This window comes from Perca flavescens, chromosome 3 (assembly GCF_004354835.1).
Source record: "Perca flavescens isolate YP-PL-M2 chromosome 3, PFLA_1.0, whole genome shotgun sequence".
Taxonomy (NCBI): Eukaryota; Metazoa; Chordata; class Actinopteri; order Perciformes; family Percidae; genus Perca; species Perca flavescens.
The window spans coordinates 24,929,888-24,951,597 of NC_041333.1; the positions used below are offsets into that span (position 1 = coordinate 24,929,888).

Consider the following 21,710-nt stretch of genomic DNA (forward strand, 5'->3'; position numbering starts at 1 on the left):
AAAGTACTAACAAGGTAATGATTGGTAGAAAAGAAAATAAGTGAGAGAAAGACAGAAAAAGAGTGATAGAAAGCATTTACACAGTAAAGAAAGGGTTATTATGATCAATTCAATGTTTAAAACTGCATATTTTGGACAGTACCACTTATCATACAGTGAGGGAGACTTCAAATAGCCTCATGTAAACCACCCTTTGCAGGCATAGGTGAGATATGGGCAGTACTAATGCACTAATTTCTTTATCCTTTTTACCCCCTAGTTTATTCAGACCAAGCAAACATTTTGTGCAGTTATCAAATATAATATTGGCAGTGGGCGGAGACGGCCAAGCAACAAGTCTTCACTTCACACTGCTCATAACCTCTATCTCTCACCTTTGAAATGTCCTTATCCAATGCACTACAGGCTAGAATTTAGCATCTCTGAATAATAGACTACCCTGCATCCTCCTCCCTGTAAGGGTTGCTTTTTTTATCAGGAAAGGGCAGCAACCCCTTGTTATTGTTCCGGGTCTTTGTGTTTATTCATCTGTTATGCCCTGGCATCTGTGGGGTGCTTGTAGCCAGGCAAACAGGCGCCGCCAGCACCAGCCGGAGAGGTGTCCACAGGTAAGCAGGGCAGACTTTGTCCCCACATGGGCTTTGATCCCCAAAGACTGACATGGCACTCGCTTCCTGTGTACTCTCATGCCCACTGTAGCTGCTGCCATGGGGGGGGGGGGGTGGGACAGAAGGATGGCCTATCAAATATTTATCTGTTTGCTGTGCAGTGTGCAGATTCTCTGGACTGGGAAAATGCATTATGTTTGGATCAGTGCGGGAGCTGCATCAGATAAGTAAAACTGGACCCTTTGGAGAGGAGAGCAAATTTGTTTTGTTTCTAGGGAGAGACGTGCTCAATGTCTGCATTCTAATAAGTTTTGAATGGTGAACATGTTTGGATTCTGAAACTGTGGATGTACAATGATGCATAACATATGCAAATGATAATAACAATGAAAACTGTCCCCACACTGTAATTGAGTCCTGCCAATAGCAAGGTAAGAATTTGATCCTGCACTCATACATGCTGAGAAAAATACATAAAAAAACAGCACAGGCATACTTGACAGTCATCATGGTGCCAAATGCAATATATTTCTGGGCATCTCTCAGAAGGAATGAAGGTATAATAACCTCTTACTGCATCTCACTTCAAAGCTGTCCCAGCTAAGCTCAGCTTCTCACCCTATAGCCTCCCGTGTGCTCGTTGTACAGAGTGTGAGTTTTCCCCCGTGAGATCTGGGGAAAGAGAAACTGCTCACACAAGCATATCATGGAATTTGTAAGAAACAAGTAAGATTGATGAAATTTCTGGAAGGGAAACAAAGAGAAAATTATTGTCTGTTACACAGTTTTGATGCCATGTGGATTTATGAAGCTCTAATATAGTGAAATCTGACTGAGACAGAAAAGAAAAGCCAGGAAAAATTATATACAGAGAAAGACAGCATTAGAGATTTATATACAGTCTGCTAAGTGCCAAGCTGGATTATCAGCGTTGAAACAGAGCTTTTTGTCTTAAGCTCTACAATGGGCGCCAATCCATTTGTAAAATGTTAGTCCAAACCACTGCCACTCAAGTGGAAAACCCAATTCAAAGGCCCTGAATATAATCAAACGTAAAGTGCTTACAACAACAAATTGCTTTTGTTGGAAATGCCTTGCTTGTTATTTTATGGGCTGTTTCAGACACACATTATCCCAATTGCTATGGATGATACAGAAAAACTACCCAATTAGATAAGATATAACCTTGTAACCTTTGACAAAACTGAAGTGACATTGGTGTCATTGGTGTTACCCTTCAAATAACTGATCAAATAATAATCAAGCTGATTCTATAAAGTATGGCTGGAACAGACCTTGAAAAACGTATGAGGCTTTTGATGGCTAAAATAGAATGTGAAATAATGTATGAATTAACTGAGGCTGATGATTAATGTAAATGGTTGCTCTTACCAAAGGGTCTGCTTCAACACATCTTAAGGAGTTTTGACCATCACAACCTGTGTTGGGTTTACATCTTATTTAGAAATCCAAATTTAACTTGACATAGTGTGGTGTGTGGTCGCATCCAGGTTAGAATACAGATACAATATTTTTGTCCAATTGCTTTATGGTATCTGCACATCTGCATTAGAATTCCTAGTGTTCAGTACTGCAAAAAAAAAAAAGCAGCACTCTCCAGTCATTACCTTGTTTTGCCAAAACATGCATGATGCATTACTACGACAGTCTTGACAGAGGCTCATTTTTTTAATGTTACTTAAAGTATAAGCGTTTGTGTAACTGCAAGCTAAATCACTACTGTCTCTACTCTCAACTAAAACAAATACAAGGTCAGTGATTAAATAATAAATCCAATTTCATATATGTCACATACAGTGCAGAACAGAACAAAATAAAGAGTCAGTGTGACACGATCAGCTCCACAGTAGCCAAAAATAAAGCAGATAGCAAAATAAAACACATTTCCTAAAAGTGGCTCTTCATGTCCCTTGATGACCGGCACGATCACAGGTAGGTATACAGTCAGGGTGCACTAAGCTCCAGTGTCAACAGTGATATTGACAATAGCAATGGGATAACCACACAAAAAGAAGCTCAGCTAAAATATAATGTTTACATTTCATTCAACAGGTTCCCCTTAAGTATATGGCTGATGATCTGCGGCGTTAGCAGGAGAAACTCACAAGTACAACATACAGTATGTTGCAGTTTGTGAGCTTTCCTGCCGCATGCCTTGGAGCTGGATTTGGTACGGTAACACCGTGGAGGATGCAGCTCCCCATCAACACAAGAGCTGATAGTGTATGTCTATCTTGCTTAGTCAAAATTTGTATTGACACAGATCACACAGACCCTCAAGGCAAAGTAGATATGGACAAGAAGAGGCGCTCATGTCTCATTTAGAGTCCTCCATGAGGGAAATCAGAGTCAGAAATCAGATTCTAGAAAAGAAATTACAGTCAGTATGTACACTGATATTCTTTGTGTGTCACAGTAAAATAATGACTCAAGGATTTAAAATGAGATCTCAGCCCCTCTTTATCTGCCCAGCTCTGTGGCCCAGATACTTCTGCGGAGAAAGAAAGAAAAAGTTGTTCTTTTAAACGTTCGCGACGTCTGTGGGCACATGGAGAAAGTTTTCTTCCACCTACGCATGAGACGAGTTTCAACAAGCTTAACATACAGTGTTTGAATGGAAGGTGTGGAGAGGAAAGAGTTATTGCTTTAACAACTGAAAACCACATGCACATTCATTTTTTGTGCTTCAAACTACAAGAGAGCAGGAGGACATTGGCTCGCACTCATTATCGTGATGCTCGTGCTTAACAACAATCTCAGTTTTTCTGCATGACAATCTTCAAAAAGCAAAAATGCTCTTTGCCTGGGGAGCTGATTGTCATACAAAGGTTTTGTAGTATTCCTGCCCTCTGCTAACAATTCCACTGCAGAAACCGAGTACTGCATTTTTAAATTCAAAATGTGGGTTGTCTCTGTGTTGGCAAATAACATCTCTGTGGCACAATTCTGATTATGGGGCTTAAAAAAAAGGAGGTGGTTGATAAGTTAAGCATGAGGGAAATATAAGGCTTCTTGATCCACTTTTCGGGACACTGAGAAGACTGAACATGTCCCACGGTGTATTAAAACCAACCAGCCCCTGCGTCTCCAGGCGTCCAGAGGAAACAGTAACATTGTTACTTTAGGGGCTCCTGGGAGCTGATTCTTTCTCAGTTTTACAATCCTGGCTGCTTGTTACACTCCTTCAAATGCTCTCTCACCCTTGTGGTCAGACATGGGTCTGCATGCGCTTCTGGAGCGGCCTGGTGAGGTCTGAGTTTTGTGAGGAGGACTGGGAATAGTGGGAGGAGGAGGAGGCCGATGCCTTGCTGTCTTTGTCGAACTGCACATAGCCGTCCGGCTTACTGTAGCTGCTGACGCTGCTGTCACACTGCGTGTCGATAAAAGAGCTGGAGTCGCTGAGCGAGCCGCGCTGGAACTCCCGCTCGCACAGCTCGATGGAGCTGCTGCCCATGCCCAGCGCGAAGCGTTGGCTGTAGTCATAGAGACGGTTGGGACCTGCTCCCAGAGTGGAGTAGATGTTGGTGAAGGACATGCCCGTTGGTACCCGCTGCTTGCCCAGGGTACCTGTGTTGGTGGGGTTCCTCACCTCAGTAGACTGATTTCCAGCCATGGTAGGCGTGTGGTGCTCCTTAAATGTATTGACACTGTAATATCCATTTGTAGGGTCCTATTTAAAACACAGGAAAGAAATATTATTATTATTATCAGAATTATTGTTATATACTTTTTTTTCTAGCTGTACGTAATAGCAAATTATAGGAAAAATAGGGGGAAAATAAAAGCATCCCCTTGTTGATATGCATTTACATGTAATCATCTCAAAGCTCAACAGGAGCCGAGGTCAAACTGGCAGTAATTACCTTTCAAATGTCTGAATAAATAAGAAAAAACAAGCTGCCGTGTACATCATGAGAAAAAAGAAAAACCAAAAACAGTGGCGAAGCTTAGTGCTAGGATTTAGTCAGCCCCCACGCTAACCTTAAAATCATGTTTCTCGCTAATTAAGCAGGCCTTGATGATTCATCGTTTGGCATCCAACGTGCCACTGCAAAGTTCACTCACATACCAGTTTTAATTGGACCTAAACGGATTGTACTGTCTGTGATTTCATGTTTGCACTGAAATGGCTTCTGAGGCTACAGCTGTGTCACTTGTTTGTCTGCTAGGCTGCAGGCGTCGTGCTGTTGCTGAGGGTCCAGTTAGGGCATGAGTATGTGCGTGTTTTCATATCCTGTATGTCAAGCGTAGTGAGCATGGTGAAAAATCAAAAAGGAAGAATGCTCATAATGTGGAAACGAGAGAGACAACCTGAGAGGATTCTCGTTATGCCTGTATTTATCAGACAGCAGACAGAGAGATTGTTTGCCTCTGGCTTTCCCTTGTCCCTTGTTCAGTACCCCCTCTGCTCTAGCCCTGTGCTCTCGCCTCATGCACACTGTCATTAACTAGGATCAAAAACATCCGGCCCCAGAGAAAGCAGGTAAGCAGGCAATCACAACAGAAGCACTGCCAACATTCGTTAGGACAATGAACAGGTCAGAATTTGTTTTTGTGGCTCTGATAAGCTCTGGTATGCTGCAGAGTCTAAACGTACCTATATCACCTCGTATCAGGTCAGAATGGTCACATCATCTTTGTTAAATATAAACTGCAGTGTGAGAACTAGTCTGCAGTCTTGCCGACAAGAATGCAGGTCTTAGGTGGAATAAACACCATGCTGAGATCATCTGCTGTGCTTGATTTACCAATGCATTTACATTAAAAGCACCAAGAGGATTCTTCTTCAGGAATAGTAAACACTTTCACTACATATTTGAACAACTTTCGCAGTAAATATTGTGATTTTCACTTTCTTGAGAACAGTTTGTGGAAACAAAGTGGAGGAAAGTTGTTTAAATGTTTTTTAGAAAATGTAAGGACAAACCACGGCGTATGTCTGCTTAAATTTAATTTAGGTTTTGGTTAATATACGATATAATATGCCACTATGAATATTACTATTAATCAAAACTTTATAGTAAATGTGAAAGTGTTTTTATTTGATAAAATAAGATATATATATATATATATATACACTGTATATATTGATGTATATTCTGTTTTTTACTAATAATTTATACCCTAAATGAAAAATACACTAAATAGTGTATTGTAGTAGTGTAATAACTAGCTGCAAGCAAAGAATAACTGACTAATTTGAGTGAAACCTTGTAAAGTATAGTCCTTTTACTTACTTTTGCTTTACACCAGTAAAATAATGCACACATAGAAGATAATGTGTCCTTCACTTAAAGTTAGCCTATCAGGGAGGGAGTACAAAGGGCTTTAAACATGAATCTGTACAATCTGCCAAATCGCATGAAGGCCAATTTACTGCAAAAGTTACAAGTAGAAAAGTGCTTTCATGTGTTATGGGAGAAGTGAGAGCAAAGCATCTCATCTGTACATACAGACTGATCCATTCATTGCCATGTAAATGGGCAGACAGCTGCAAATAGCACTAAAGTCAGTTTTATTACATTCATTGAATCCTGACTTCACTGAGTAAGACGCATTTGATTGGATCTGACCACAGTGACATTTTACTGAACCAGCCTGCATTATGGGCTCCAAAAGGTTCATGGAGCGGGACTAGTGACATCAAAGTATGTACACATGTCATTGTTCAAACAGTGGATGGAGCGCAATATGTTTCCAATCAGATAATTTACCCTCATATTAACTACAATGGTGGGTTTTTGTTATCATGTTTCGTGACTTTTTAGAATTGTAGACTGTTTTTGAAATAAAATAAAAAGGGTACATGTACACAGTTCTAAAAACAGGCATGTGGATACAGAATTAAACCCACCGTAGGATTACCCAGTATCGGCACTGACATTACAACACTGGGACCAAAAAGAGTCATATGCATCATTATTAAAGTTGAAACAAACTGTGAATTTCCTGAGAGAGATTTACTGTGCTTAATAGACTGGAGAAGTTCAAGAAGTGAATCTGCACATCCCAATGGTTTTGATTTGACAGTTAGCACAATAAATGGGAATAGAATGTTGCTTTATGGAACATTTTGAGAAAGATTTTGTTTGTATATTCCAAATTGAGTATTGAAAAATAGTACACTACATCACTAAAATGGGTTAGAAAAGCTGCAGATAGCAAAATGAGTGTACCTTATAAATATCCAATGCTCCTACTATATGCACTTTAAAACAGTCCAATCTCATCTATATGGTATATGTAACACTTTAAGTTACCTAAGTAACAGCTTGAGGGCCAACCAGCCTCTGATTTCTTGAACCACCTTTGATGAGACTAATTAATAGAAATCCGACCTCTAAAAGTAATTTTGCCTCTGGTTTTATCCTTGGAAAATCATGTGTAGCAAGAGAAGGATTAATGCTTTTCTGCTATTTTGGTCGCAAAATTAAAGACCACCCTCTACCCCCAAAGGCTCTCACCACCTTTTACTCAGCCTAATGTTGTCGTTGCCCACAAGTCGTACCTTAATGTGCTGATACTCCTTCTCTTCTTCTTGTAAGACCTCCAGCTGCTTCAGAACAGACTCCTGCTGGAATTCTCCTCGTTCGACCTGCAGAATAATCAAGAAAATAATATAAATATGAATATAAAAAGAGTCTGTGTAGTTTCCGAAACTCTTCCAACTCAGAGTGAAACAGCATTTAGATGGAAGGATTTCACATGTCAGACATGTTTCACCTTCACTCAGGGCTGGCAGGGAGCATTAATAATATAATAATAATAATAATAATAATAATAATAATAATAATAATAATAATAATAATAATAATAATAATAATAATAATAATAATAATAATAATATATCCTTGGATATCTTTAATTTATCTTAACAGAATGCATATTTGTAAGGTAGCTAAGCTGATTTCCCTGCACTAACATCAAGTATTGACTGTATTAAGTATTTCTGAAAAAAAATGTAAACCTCACACTGCAAATAGCATAGCCCTGGAGCAACTGCATGGTAACCAAAACATTGGTACAGTTCCAAAGAGGAAACAGTTCTGTGTATGTCTAGAAGGCATGGAGATACATAATTACACCCACTGTAGGATTACCCAGTATGCATCAGCATCTGCATAGTTAAAATGTATTGGGGTCTGATCTGCTCATAGGGCTTGTGGCATCATATTGATAAATATAGCCCCTAAGCCTAGACTTCAACACATATACACTCTAAATGCCTGTCTATTCTTCCATTACCCATAAAATAATGTATTCCACAAGAAATAGCAATGGCAAATGAAAATTCCATGAATTATGTTAATGGTAGCTTAAGAAGGACACAAATATATAAAACATTTTGAGATTTTATTTCTGAAAACAGGAACAAGAAGTAGAAAATAGGATGTTGCGACACTCACACTCACCATCAGTTGCTTCATGGAGGTGTGTTCTTCGTTTTCTCGTGCTGCATTGTGGTCTTTGTGTACAATCTCCACCCGGATGTCATTTTTTGCCGACACGACTCCGTTCAGATCTGCCAGAAACAGATGGCACGTATATCTCAATAAGTTAGATAAACAGCATTCTGTATTTGTTGCTATTACAATTTCCCCTCCGTGCAGTTTGGATTTTTACTGAATTTAGCAAAGATCCCAGGGATTTTTGTTTTTGAGAGCTACCCCATTTCCCGAAAAACAATACAAAGCATTATTAATCATTTGTTTCCTGCCAACACAAAATTATCTTTTTCTGCATACATATGCAATCTCACACAGCCTTCCACGGTGGCTCATTCTGTTTGGGACATTGCTGATGATACTGTCATATAACAAAGTCTTACTTTCTGTCTTAATTTTGCTTGCAAGTTCTCTCTGGTGAGCACAGATGGAGACGGGCAGTGAGGGCATAACCAGGTGCGCTTCCTCTGTAGTATACAGACAATAGACATGCTGAAGGGACCAGTAGCACAAATTGGTTCTTGGATAGAAACAGTGGCTGACTGTCTCTAACCTGAGTCACTTGGTAAATGGGTGGGTGGAAGTGAACATAGCGCAGGATGTAAATAGCCACAAAAGTGAATGTAGCCACACTGAGATTGCATGAAATGAGCCCTTATTACAATCTGGCCATCTCTGCACCACAAAAAGATGTCCATCTCTAAAAGTGATTTAATCTTGTATTCAGTAATCTTTTTTTATTTTTTATTTTTTTTTGTGTATGCCCCATTTTTAATGAACCTCAAATCAAATATTGCAGACAACCAACATCTTGCAAGCAGATTTTTGAAAACAATAGCTACTTTGAATAGATGGACATTTTTTTTCTAGTGTGCTTGGGGGGCGATACAGTACTTTGGCATGCATGCTTCAGTGGATGTAACAGGGGAAGAAGAGACGTACTTCTCTGGGAGCGGGTGCAACAGAATGCTCCAATGGTGCCCATGAGGACAATGAGGGCCACAAAAGCTCCCACAGCAATGCCAATGATCACCGCCACTGGGAGAGATTCTGCAGAGAGCAACAAAGAGAAATGTCCTTCTACGATAACATACGACAAGCATCTTAAATGTACATTACATCCAATATAGGGTACATGACAGCGAGTACAGAACAGGACACAGTCATAATGTAGAGGCCACTTTTCACACATGCACCAGTTATCCTCATTGCACAAGTGTTGTTGTATGTTCTAATGGCGTGTAAGTGTGTTGTATTTTTAATGTTTGATAACTTGTGGTGTCATGGTTGTATTTTAATGTTTTGGAAAAGCCAAAGATAAATTTCCACTTAGGTGGATAATAAAGTCTAATCTAATCTAATCCTCTTCAATGCCTCTTTTCTGTCTCTGCAACAAGCAGTAACTAAGGGAAGATATGCTATATTTCATCCCTCTAAGTGACTTTGACATTATCCCTAAGGCACAAGGATACGAAATAAAATTGTATTATTATTATTTTTTTTATAGGCACAGTGCCACAGTAAAATAATTCAATTCTGTCCTGAAATTTAAAAGAAGACTAATTACTAAACCTTTTGTTATCAGTATGGGTAAACATTTTCCTGCTAATATTGTCTCATTATCCTACTGTCTAATAACTTTTAATTTACACTAATTTAGGCTAATAGAAGCCTTTCACCGAGGGCTTTTATTTTCATTGAATAGAGTGCAAGACTGTGTGCATTAGTTTAAGCATAATCATGTTTGTGTGTTTCTGCGAGGATGTTATGGTGCATTTGTGACAAGGAAAAGATTAAACCTCCATCTCTGTGCTGCTCTAACATTAAAGGTTCTCATTAAAGCACAATTTAATGACCTGAGTTACCAGCTTACGTTTATGACCTTCTTGCATTTTAAACAAATGCAAAACAACCAAGTGCTCTTCCTATACCATTAAAGCCTATTTATTGCCTTCATTCATCAATGTCACTTTCACATAAGCAGTTTATAATTTATCATTTGCGATAAGTGGATAGAAAACAGAGCTTCCCCTACGGTTGAGGGGGAAAAGGTCAACAGATAAAAAGTATTAATTTGTTAAGCAATAGAAATAGAGAATGTTTTAAGTCTCTCTTTTACATAAAGAAAGCAGGGAGTGCAGTGCATTTTGTATTCAGTGTGTAGTGTATGCTGAGGGTCACCAGTTAAAATGACCAGGGAGTGGACTTTATGCTAACCCAGAAAACTAATTTGTCAGTTTATCATCACATTTACTGTACATCAAACGTTTCAGAATGTAGGCCATGCAGTGTAACTTTGTATTACCAGCTGGCAGTTCCAAGTTGGTAAAAGTTTAATTTTGAAGAACTTTATTCTGATAGAATTTAAAAATATCTCAAATGGTGTTTATGTAGCCTACATATAGCTGCTGTTTCAAAGTAAAAATGTACCATATAATTTACTAAAAGCTGTGTTTATAGATTAGACACAACTAAAATGTGTCGTTTGTTTTTGTTACCGTACATCAACATTATTCTTAGATGACCAGTTTGCCGCGAAATCGCGCCTCATGCATACTTAGAAGCACACACAAAAGCCCATTCACACACAAACACACTAACCCGATCGCACATGTTAAAATGTACAGTCAAGCTCACAGACTTTTGCCCCCATCTACAATCAATCACTATCTAGAAAACCACAGTCACGTGATTTGAAGAAGAGGAAGGTGGAACCTGTCGAACCTTTGCTCCCACCTTGTTCCTTAAGGCGTATGATCTCGGTGTCCGAGCCAAAGCTGTTCCACGCGGTGCAGTTGTAGATGGTCTGGAAGTCAGCTGGGACAATGTTACTCATGGTCAGTGTGGAGATTACTCCTTCTTCTGTGGTGACGGTCTCCACGGTGTAGCGGCCGGACGTTCCAGACTCCAGCACCGTTTCCTTCCATGACCAGGCCTGAGAAAAGACAGAGGGTATAGAGATCATGGATGTATTAGGTGATATGTGTTGTGTGACGTTTATGACCATTAGTGGCGCTGTAGAACATTGTTTTGATGTGTATGTCCCTGTTTTACTTGTATCTTGTGTTTTAGCTATAAGTGCACAAGGACACATATGCAAATGCATTTCAAAACCAGAAATATCAACCTCATGATAGCACTGGAAGAAAGGTTTGCGGGTCAATAAGCATTGGTGACCTGCAAACCTTTCCTCCAGCGCCTTCATGAGGTTGATATTTCTGGTTTTGAGTGAAATATTTCAACAATTTGGTACAGACATTCATGTCCCTCTAAGGATGTAATTTAATATTTTGTTGATTCCTTAACTTTTCATCTAGCGTTCCAATTTAGTTTATGACCAAACAAATGATGTGCTAATAAGCTAATTTAAGCTAAACTAAGATGGCAACCATGGTAAACTTATGTGCTAAATGTCGGAATTTTTGCATTTTTATGGTGAGCATGTTAGCATGCTGACATTAACATTTAGTTGAAAGCATAGCCCACTGAGATGATAGCATGGCTGTAGACTCTTGTTATGAAGTATGACATGCATTCAATATACATAGGCATTAAGGATACACAAACAATGGCTTTTTGTGATAATTATTGAATAGAAAAAAAAACAATCTATACTGTATGTCTTCAATAAAACCTTCTTTGGTAAAGTTCTCTAGATGATTTTGAAAAGCTACAGCCAGGAAGCTTGCTCATTTGTAAAAGGCTAACAAGATATCTGAATCTAATCAGTGACCAGAAGAACAGAAAGCTATTTAACTTTGACCCTGATAACAACTACCATATGCTATGGTAAGGACAGAACAAGGGACTTGAAGTAATGTTAAAGCTGACCAGGCCAACACATGTATGTGCTTTATACAACCACCGTTTATCAGTGAATCCTCCTTTCAGTGGGTAGATAGGTTCCTTGGAAGGTGTTTAATGGGATGGTGCAAACCTGCAATCATTATTTGATTTATAGGTGAAATCACATAATCATCAAAGAACATACAGTATAGGTCATATAGCCATAGATATAGAACAAGATCTATGCATATAGCTATGTTCTTTGATGATTCTTGAACTATGGCAGGCAGCTTTATTGTTGCTACAGTACACATCTCCATTGAAACACACAATGACCATGAATAGATGAACGTAATGCTCTACAATAATAAAGGGATAGTTATGTTTTATTCTGGTAGAAGGTGGTATGAGTCAATGCACAGACATCATTCTGTTTGATGATTATATTTCAGTGGTTCAGAGGAAAGTATCAAAGATAAATTAATCAGTGGGTATGCACTAAATATGTTATATTCTAAACTGTAAATGGTAAAACACTTTGTTTTTGGTTAAAAATGTTGTGGTGCAGGGTTTGAGTCTGACCTGCTGCCCTTTGCTGCGTTTCATCCCCCATCTCTCTCCCCCTTTCATGTCTATACTCTGTCACTATATAATAAAGGGAAAAAGCCCCAAAAAAATTATCTTAAAAAAAAATGTTGTGGTTAAAAATGTTTTGTCTACTAGCTATTTGCTACTGTTCATCTCTGCTTTACAAGTTGCTGGCTCATGTTTAGCTTATGTTTAATGGATAATTGCAAATTGTTTGTACTGTAGGCAGATCTCTTCTCACCGCAGTGTTTAAATTACTGTGCCTTTTGGATTTGGCTGTTGGGAGACTGCAAGCAACCATTTGTGGAGCACTTATTGCTTTAAACTAGAGGAATATAATAAGGTAGGGCAAGAAATACTGTATATTATTTTTAATACAGTAAATAGTCATGATGGCAAAAGAAACTAGCTCAAAATTGTTCCTTAATAAAAATAAAGATTACACCTTAATAACAATAACAACTTATAATTTATTTTAATTAATTTTTTATTAAAATTAATTCCTAAGAAATGTCTCTTACTGTAAACTGGGATGGCACATGGCATATGCATGTGGTGGTATTTGGGATTTGTCTGCCAAATAAGTTTCTGTCTTATTTGTTAGAGTAACACAACTAAGTCTGTGAGAAATGTTAAGCATTTTTATTATCATAAATTACTCTATTATGTAATTCATACATTCAAATTTATTTCAAATCAATTAACATTTGATGTCTCTCTGACAGACAGCAACTCACACAGAATATCTTGAAGAAATGTGTTTTGAAATAATAGCAAAACAAAATGTCAAAAAATCGAGGGGGCTTGCAATTTTTGCAGAGCATAATAGGTATGAGAAAGTGATGGGTCTGACACATGATGGAAAAATGTGAAGTGGCGTGATGTAGAAAAAAAAAATTATATTTGCATATACTGGATGTATTTATGCAGTGCTATGATAATGTAACACATGCTATTTAGTGGCTGCCTTTGTTCAGACTGCATTTGTTTTGGGTGACTTTGGTGAGAATTACATGGTTCGCTTTTGCAGATTTTTTAACTAACAAACGAGGAAATTCATTATACAGTATGTACTGGATAAAGAGCAAGAAAGATAAATTGGTACTCAGAGGAAAACAACACATTCAACTTAAAACTTGCAATAATGGACAGGTGGCTAAACAGACTTGTGAAATGCAGTGTTACAGTGTTACAATTTTGCCATACAAAATGTCTAACGTAGAGAGTTTTCCTTGCCCTTATTCTTATAATCTTGTGTGGCCATTCCTCATTATCACAGTAGAGGATGTTGTATGTTACAAAGACTGAAAAGCCTTGAAAAGTGTTTTGATATTTGGATTATTATGTTATGTTATGTTATTATGACATAACATCTCAGGTTTCACATTGGTAATTTCTGCAGACGTCTGTCTGACAACCGTTCATCCAATCGACACACCTGTGTCATGGCAAGTGTATTGCTCAGTACCCAAGGAAGCACAGTGTTGTGTGTGAAGTTGTTTGGATGAGCGGATCTTGAAAAAGCTGCAAGCAGCAATACCGTAGGCCAAGCAATTGACCCGTTCCCAACAGGCACATTTTCAACAGGCACTGCAATAGTGAAGCAAAACAAAGGTAGGCTGGACTGTTACTTAAATAAATAGTTTTGAAACAATGATAAACATTGAAGACCCAGCAACCCGGTCTCAGCAGGCACCCCTCTCAAATAAACCTGATATAAATTATGTTACTTGTTAATGCCAGACATCAATATAACAAAAACACACATTAGATGACAAAGTGTGGCAATTAACCACATGCATTTGCAAACACCCCCACACACAAATCAATAATAAGCACAATGTGAGCTCAAGAGTAGGCTGTTTATATAAGGTCCATAAATCTTAATAGGATCAGTGCTAACAAAGCATATGTGTGCATCAAATGAGAAATTCTATCTAATTTGCATCGTTCAGGTACCATTAGATTCATAAAATATCTATTCATGATTAAAGTTATTATCAGGGGTTAAAGTGGGATCTGGCAGGTAGGTAATCGACAACGGACAACGTACTCTTCACCTGTTCAATTGACTTTACCAGATAGTATGGGACTGTCCTGCTATCATAACAGACGTGAACTGATGCACTATTTATGATGAATTATTTATTATAGGTTTTTAGATTGTATTTATTATTTTATTCTAGCTAAAATACTTATTTATTTATTGTGTATGCTGCTGAGTCTGGGTAACACATTTTGTTTCTTCATGTTTTTAACATGTTTGAATGACAATAAACTAATCTAACTAACCACAGACACTTGCCTTGTTCATGGACTGCGGTGCACTGCTGAGAATAAATAAGGGAAACACTGAAATGGATATTTGGTGTTATTTTTAAACAAACAGGAAACACTGATGTATGAAACTACAAATCAGATTAATTTACTTATTAATGCAAGGTGCCGGAACGCTGTTCCGGATCGTTCTGGCCACTTTAACCCCTGGTTCTTACGTGTCTTTGCAATACAACCAGGCTGTTGATTAAAGGATGAGATAAGACAAAATAAAATAGTCCAATGTACTTACAATGCGGTCTGGAGGAGGTGTACTTCGAATGAAGCATTTGATTTGTCCTTTTTCTCCATGTAAGGCTTGCTGAGTCTGTGTACTGGAGATAGTAGGTGGCCCTGAAAAAGAACGACCATAAAAAAGTTTGAAGATGAGTTGCAGAAATTAAAACATGAATAATTAAATACATTTTCAGTTTCATATGACATATTATGGGGTCATATGACAATTCTGCTCAATCAAGGTTTTGTGGAACATTATATCCTAATTGCTCTCCTGTTCCAAGGAGTAACACCTGAAGTGTTCAGTAATTTGGGACTCCTGGGGAAGATTGTATTGCGGCTCGATATAAACATGCCTCATCCCTCTGTACAATCTACCCAAGGACACGGCAGGACTGAACGAAGGGCATGAGTGGGGGCTCAGACCTCATTCTGGATCAAGAAATTGTTGATTCATTGCTGGCTAGATTTCTCCCATGGAGATAAACGTCACTGGAGAGTACTACAGCACTTCTTTGGAGCGTAATCAGCACTACACAGATGGAAAGAGAAAAATGCCATTGTGGGGAGATAACACATTTGTCGCAGTGTATCACCTCAATCAAATTGCTTGCAGCAGATTTGACCATGAACCAAAAGGTTGGCAAAAACACATCTAAACATTAAGCCTTAGCTCTCTATAAATACACAATCAAAACATTTTAAAAGAGAACATCCATCAAGCAACTGTATGACAAAATACAGTATGTTTAATTTCATATTGTAATGTAGGCTGTACTGAATTCTTCAAAGCTTTATTCACAATGTCATGTCCGCAGTGGCTAATCAGAAGCACCGGGGAAATTTCCGGGGGTCCAATTTTTTGTACGCGAGGGCCGGCGTTCAGTTATGGTACTGGGTTAAAAACATAGAGTTGAAATATATCATTGATGCTATCCTTAGGCTCCCTGTACTTGTAGCCCACTCTTTTTATTTATTTTTCTTGCAGCCCACTTGCAAAGTGCAGTCTGGTTATTATGACGTGCCATGTTTTGACTCCTCCGACGACACCCTGCTCAAAAAACAACCAAACCGTCACTTTGTACAGTCAGTGGAGCTTGTTAGGATGCAATCACGCCAAGCAAGCAAAAAATAAGCTATAAAAATGGATAATAAAAAGTGCAAAGGTGGCGCTGAAAAGGCGAGAAGCTCTAGAAAGTGACATGGCCACTGAAGACTTATCAACTTTTTCATTAAAACCAGCTAGAGTTCTTTTATTCATTTCAAGGTTTGGATATCTCATAGATAGATTCAGATATTGTTGAAAATCATTGTATTGTTGTGAAGATGTTAACTATTATAATAAATCTATACTGAATATATACTGAATTACAAGGCTGTGGAGAACAGTGTGCTATTGCAGACTTATATACAGTGGTTTTAATTACATTATTTTAATATAGCCAGTTGTGAAGTAAAGTGGGACGGTCTAAGGCATAAAACTCCAGGGCTGAAAATGAGTCCCACTCCGGCCCTGCATAATGTTGACATTCAAATTTAAATCAACATTCGAATGCTGCGCAGTTTTCTTTTTTTGTGTGCAGGTCTATTCATTCTGTTTCAGCCCAGTATTACTGAACAGTTGCAGATAAACGATAAGGCTACACTAATATTATTAGTATTATACTATTTGTAAATTTAGATTCCAGTGGTGGCTGCGTATGATTGTTTCCAACTCGTGTGATCCAAACAAACCAATATAGCTTTGTTACTGTCCTACCATGATGTTGCTATAAACCTAAGGGCGCAATTATTATTTAATCATTATTTTATACCCTTATTGGATTAACCTGCTGCCTGCATGTATTTATGTTGATGTAATTTACGAATTATATTAATTAAAGAAAGTTGATTTAATAAAAAGCAGACTAACTCATTGAAACACTTTATTCTAATTGAGTTCAATTTTTTTTAGAGTGATGACGTCTTAAAATACGATGACAGACATTTGAAGCTAACATCAACAGAAGCTTTAACATAAAAATGACATTCGGTACAACCATATTATATTTTTATGCGGTTTTGTCTTACTCATTGTTCATATTGTAACTGTAAATATACCTATTACAACCTCTAAAAGTTGTTCTGTAAAATTCAGGTTTCTCCCACAATACGTTTGATTAAATGGAATGGCTTTACTGGAATGTAAACAGGCTTAGGTCAGGCAACGTGAGCTGCAGGGATTGACTTCGAGCCAGCATGTGTTAAACCTTGGTCAGGCTACAAGATCTTGCCTGACAAGGGCAGCTCAGCCTAAACGACTGGTCTGTTTGCCATCTGGTCTGAAGGCTGTTCACACCAGGTGACATCACTAATATGAAGACAAGAAGTCATTCATGACCCAATTCTGTCTTTCAAGTGTACAGTATTTCTCTTTGCTCCTGAAGAGCTCAGTAAAATTCCAAAAAAGCAAAGTACAGAGGAAACTGTTAACATTTATCTTAGCTATATATTGAAATAGATGCAATTACAGTAGAAGAATAAAACTGTAGATGAATTGTGTATGTGATCCAAGCATAGTTCATATTCAGTAAAAATAAATTGTTCAGCAGTTTGCCAAGAGTGTTATGAAGATGGTAATCATGCCGATTTAAACTTCATGAGAATCTAATAAAATTATATTTTTTATAATTTTCTGTTTAATTTATTTTTCTGATCTTCTTAAATGTATTTTGTGTTTATTTGTCTCATGCTGTTTGCATGTAACATTTTTGATTGGCTGTTCCCACCGTCACTCAGAAATTTCTCCACAAAATAGACACCCAACAAGACCCAGCCCGACAAAAACAATTGTGTCTGAAATAATCATATGGGCTTCAATCAGTAGCCTTGGGTTTGTTCACATTACAAGATCTCCACATCCTGAATGATTTAGGTGTTTCTTCTGAGCCCTTAAGACGTATCACGGAAATAATTCAATTAAAAATGATACACAAACAAACTGACATAATTGCTCTCATCCACCTCTATTTCTTTAGATGTAAAAGCTATGTTTCCCACAAAAATTACACAAGGAAATATTTTCATCTTATCCTTTTTTTATGATGAAAAGGCCTTAAAAAAGAAGCTGTTAAAATCAAACATTAAGCATGTCTCGTGTGATGGTTAAGGTTAAGAATGTGGGTTTGAGGGGGTGGCAAGTGAGGCAGCTTCTTGATTATTGAGACAACTCGCTTCTCCGCCAACTTCCCTCAAACTCCTGCTCCCTGCCATCTCTCTGACGATACATAATTGCAGTTTATTACCTGTCTCTTATTAAAATGAATTAGCATTTTAATGAGACTTTGCCAGATGGCGTCTTTGTATGATACTGGAGGCTGCTGCAGAATCTATGCTGCAGACAAATTTAAGAAATAATTATTGAAAGCTGCTCCCATTCTTTTACTGGTTAGTGAACATAGAGTAGTCTTACTTTGCCAGACCATCCTCCAAAGTGCTCTGAAGGAGGGTCTGGCTACTCCACATAGCATTCGGGGAAGGGAGGAAAACGTGCTCTGGTTTAATGGCATTTCTTTAAACCAATCAGAATCGTCATGGGCGGTGCTAAACTCTGCATGGAGCCGCTGCAAAATAGTTGTGCAAGAGAAAACTCAGATTGGACAGATAGTCTAGCTAGCTGTCTCAATTTACCCTGCAGAGATCTGAGGAGCAGTCACAAATAGTCCTCATTAATCCACCAAATTTAAAATTCCAACACAAAGAAAGCAGAAGGAAACTACATGCATCCGGCAGAATATCCTGCGGCACCGGGGCAATCCCGGAAGTGTAACATCAAGGATATAGATACATATACATTTGTATGTGCAGTGTGCATGTATTAACCTGTGTTAGGGAGATGAAACATAAGACTTTGGTATAAGCTAAGGCAACACAGAGCAAGATCAATTGCTTGCAGGCTGTTAAAGGTCGGTGGAAGTGGCTGGGGAGGATCTATTCTATGGATCAGAGCTGCAAATGAGGAATATAATTAGATAGCTTTATCTCACTGGCTCTGGTTAAAAGTATGTGTGTGTGTGTGTGTGTGTGTGTGTGTGTGTGTGTGTGTGTGTGTGTGTGTGAGTGAGTGAGTACATGTTTGGTAGCGGGGAGGTGGGTGGCACTACAACATCAATGTTAGCAGCAGGGGAGGTAATCAAAATGTTGGGAGGTGTTAACTCCGGAGTGGACATTGCAATCTGATTACACAATATCGGTGTGGGTGTCAAAAGGCCAGGACTTACATTTCCTTCCCAAACTCAGGCATCCGCTTTGAACAAAAGCTTGACATTTCCTCGCTACCTCAGTGCCGTTCTTTTGATTTCTCTGTTTTCCTTTGTGATAAAAGAGAGCACAACACCGCTACAGGGCAACTGAAACAGAAGAAAAATGTCTTGTATGGTCACTGGTGGCCACATTTTCCTCTGGGAGGAATCCATGACGAGGACATCCTGTCTTTATATTGAAGCTGCCAACCAGTCAGCTCTTATTTTTAATATTTGAACAATATTATAGAGATGTACATGTATCCACAAATAGTGGAACCATGATTTTCATAAGAGCATTGCACCAATGGATATTTTGAATATTCAACTCTATACTCTTTTAGTTATTTCACACACTCCACCCACTGTAATGTGTCCACACATTGGTTAGTGAGAGTGAGTTTGTTATTAAGTGGCTTGTTATCTACATTGCTTGTCTATATATCTAAATGTTAGACTGGGGGAGAACCATTACTGCTTATATTAGGGTAATCTTCCTGCTGTTCAACTATGCTATATACATTGATAGTAGCGAGTTGGCGTGGATGTGGAGCCACAATCACAAATAATGTAATCTTCATCCCTAATTGGTCAGCTGAGGCAGCCATCACATTCCTACCCTGAATGCTCTGACAGCCTCACCACATTTGCCTTGCTTTGGCTGAATGCATCTTTACAACAGGGACCAGGCTGTATTTTCTCCCCATCTCTTTTCCTGCATGCAGTGTGAGCCATACTGTCTTGGATTCACACTGTAAAAATACATTTGCAGTAATAACTCAGTACAGATGACACAGGCCAGACACATTAATCATTTTATTATCTAGCCAAAATTAGTGCTTTATCCAAATGTACAACTTTTGAAGGGTGCTGAAAGCATGATTTAAATTAGTATTTTCATTAGTCTTTGTGGTATGGTCACATTAACAGAAAGCATCTGCCTCAAAAATAATTCCATTATGCCTGCATTATGCTTACAACTAAAAAGAAACAATAGTCTTTAAGGGATTAGCCAATGCAACGTCAATACAAGAGCATGCAAAGACACAACAATATCATAAAGGAAAATAAGTGCAGAAGAAAGCACATTGACAAAAATCCTTAATATTAATGTGTGAAAAACATGTTTGGCCTATGGTTTTATATCAGTTGACAGGCATATTCTCTTTTTTATTAGTCTGTATTGCAATTATATCAAGCAACTTTGAGTCCTTGTGTGTATTGCACTATACAAATTAAATTTATTATTATATCTGTGTTGTGAGTTCCTAATTATTTGACCAGATGGAGATCCAGGTTGAAACCCATTGATTATTATCAGTGGGAACTGACCTCTAATGTGCTGGCTGCTTATTTCTATACTTCCTTTCCACTTCATTGGATGTACCAAGGAGGATTTCTCAAGCATTATGCCCTCCCTGGACAGACATAGGACACCTTGGAGCCACTGACCTCAAAGCTATTGTGCTCCAGAAACCTTATAAGCCTGTGTGACTGTGAACAAGCTTAAACTTCAGTATGAGCCATCATGTTAGGAAAAACCACACATCTAGCTTTTTTTAAACATAGTACAGGGATACATTAAAGATATTTTCACACTAAAAAATAGTGTCTGAGCTGAGTAGAGACAGTGCAAGTGACAGGTACATGCAAATGGAAAAGTGAGTTCAAAGTCTTCCAGGAAGTCTTGCAGATCATATCTTACTATGCTTAAATGAAGCCGGTCAGATAAAATGTGCTGCATTTTAAATGCAGTTTTCACCTTCATTAATTTGCACTTTTCTGTCATTGCCAGTTAAAAAGAAAATGCTAATTAACCAGGCACATAAAGGCCGTTGAGAAAGAGAAACAGCAGGGAAAAAAGATCTATAACAACTCGGTTCTCTGTGGGATATTGAGGATTTCTCCGGCCCTCCCTCTCCCTTACTGTGGTAATGGGCTTTCTCTTCCTAGGCTGCCCAAGTACTGTATGTGTGTCATTATACATACTGCTTTGCCCATCACAAACTGTTGTACAGATAGACTCACACTTGTGGATATATTAATTAATATGTATTGCATGAATATACGGTCCTTTAGTGTACACAAGCTAAATCCTTTTAACCATGTTAGATAACTTCTGTAATTCTAACTTCTCCAGGACTGTGGTAGAAGCCATGCATATATGTTGTACGCTATATAAATAATCACACGCATGGACGCATTCATACATGTAGCCACTTGACCGCATGAAAAAATCTGTGGAGCTTTTCCATTCTGAAAATATTTCACTGGAGTAAGCAATATGTATCCATTAGCGACTTAAACACAAACTGCCTCCCCTGCTAGCTGTTTGATTATAATTAAATTACATTCTTCCCCAGGGAAAGCAGGAATCCTCATGTCTATGTGGTATGCCACAGTGGGAGCTAGTCACACACAACGGCAGA

The 21,710-nt window shown here is 38.3% G+C and overlaps 1 protein-coding gene across 1 annotated transcript in view; it reads right to left on the reverse strand.

Moving 5' to 3' along the window:
* Positions 1-804: 804 nt before the first annotated feature.
* Positions 805-21,710, reverse strand: part of kirrel3b (kirre like nephrin family adhesion molecule 3b) — a 169,166-nt gene continuing 148,260 nt past the window's right edge. The window contains exons 10-16 of the mRNA XM_028574626.1: positions 15,018-15,118; positions 10,790-11,009; positions 9,017-9,154; positions 8,458-8,541; positions 8,042-8,151; positions 7,138-7,224; positions 805-4,299 (exon numbers count right to left, since the gene is read on the reverse strand). Coding sequence (XP_028430427.1) covers positions 3,838-4,299; positions 7,138-7,224; positions 8,042-8,151; positions 8,458-8,541; positions 9,017-9,154; positions 10,790-11,009; positions 15,018-15,118 — 1,202 coding nt within the window. The 3' untranslated portion in view covers positions 805-3,837. The remainder of the gene's footprint in view (positions 4,300-7,137; positions 7,225-8,041; positions 8,152-8,457; positions 8,542-9,016; positions 9,155-10,789; positions 11,010-15,017; positions 15,119-21,710) is intronic.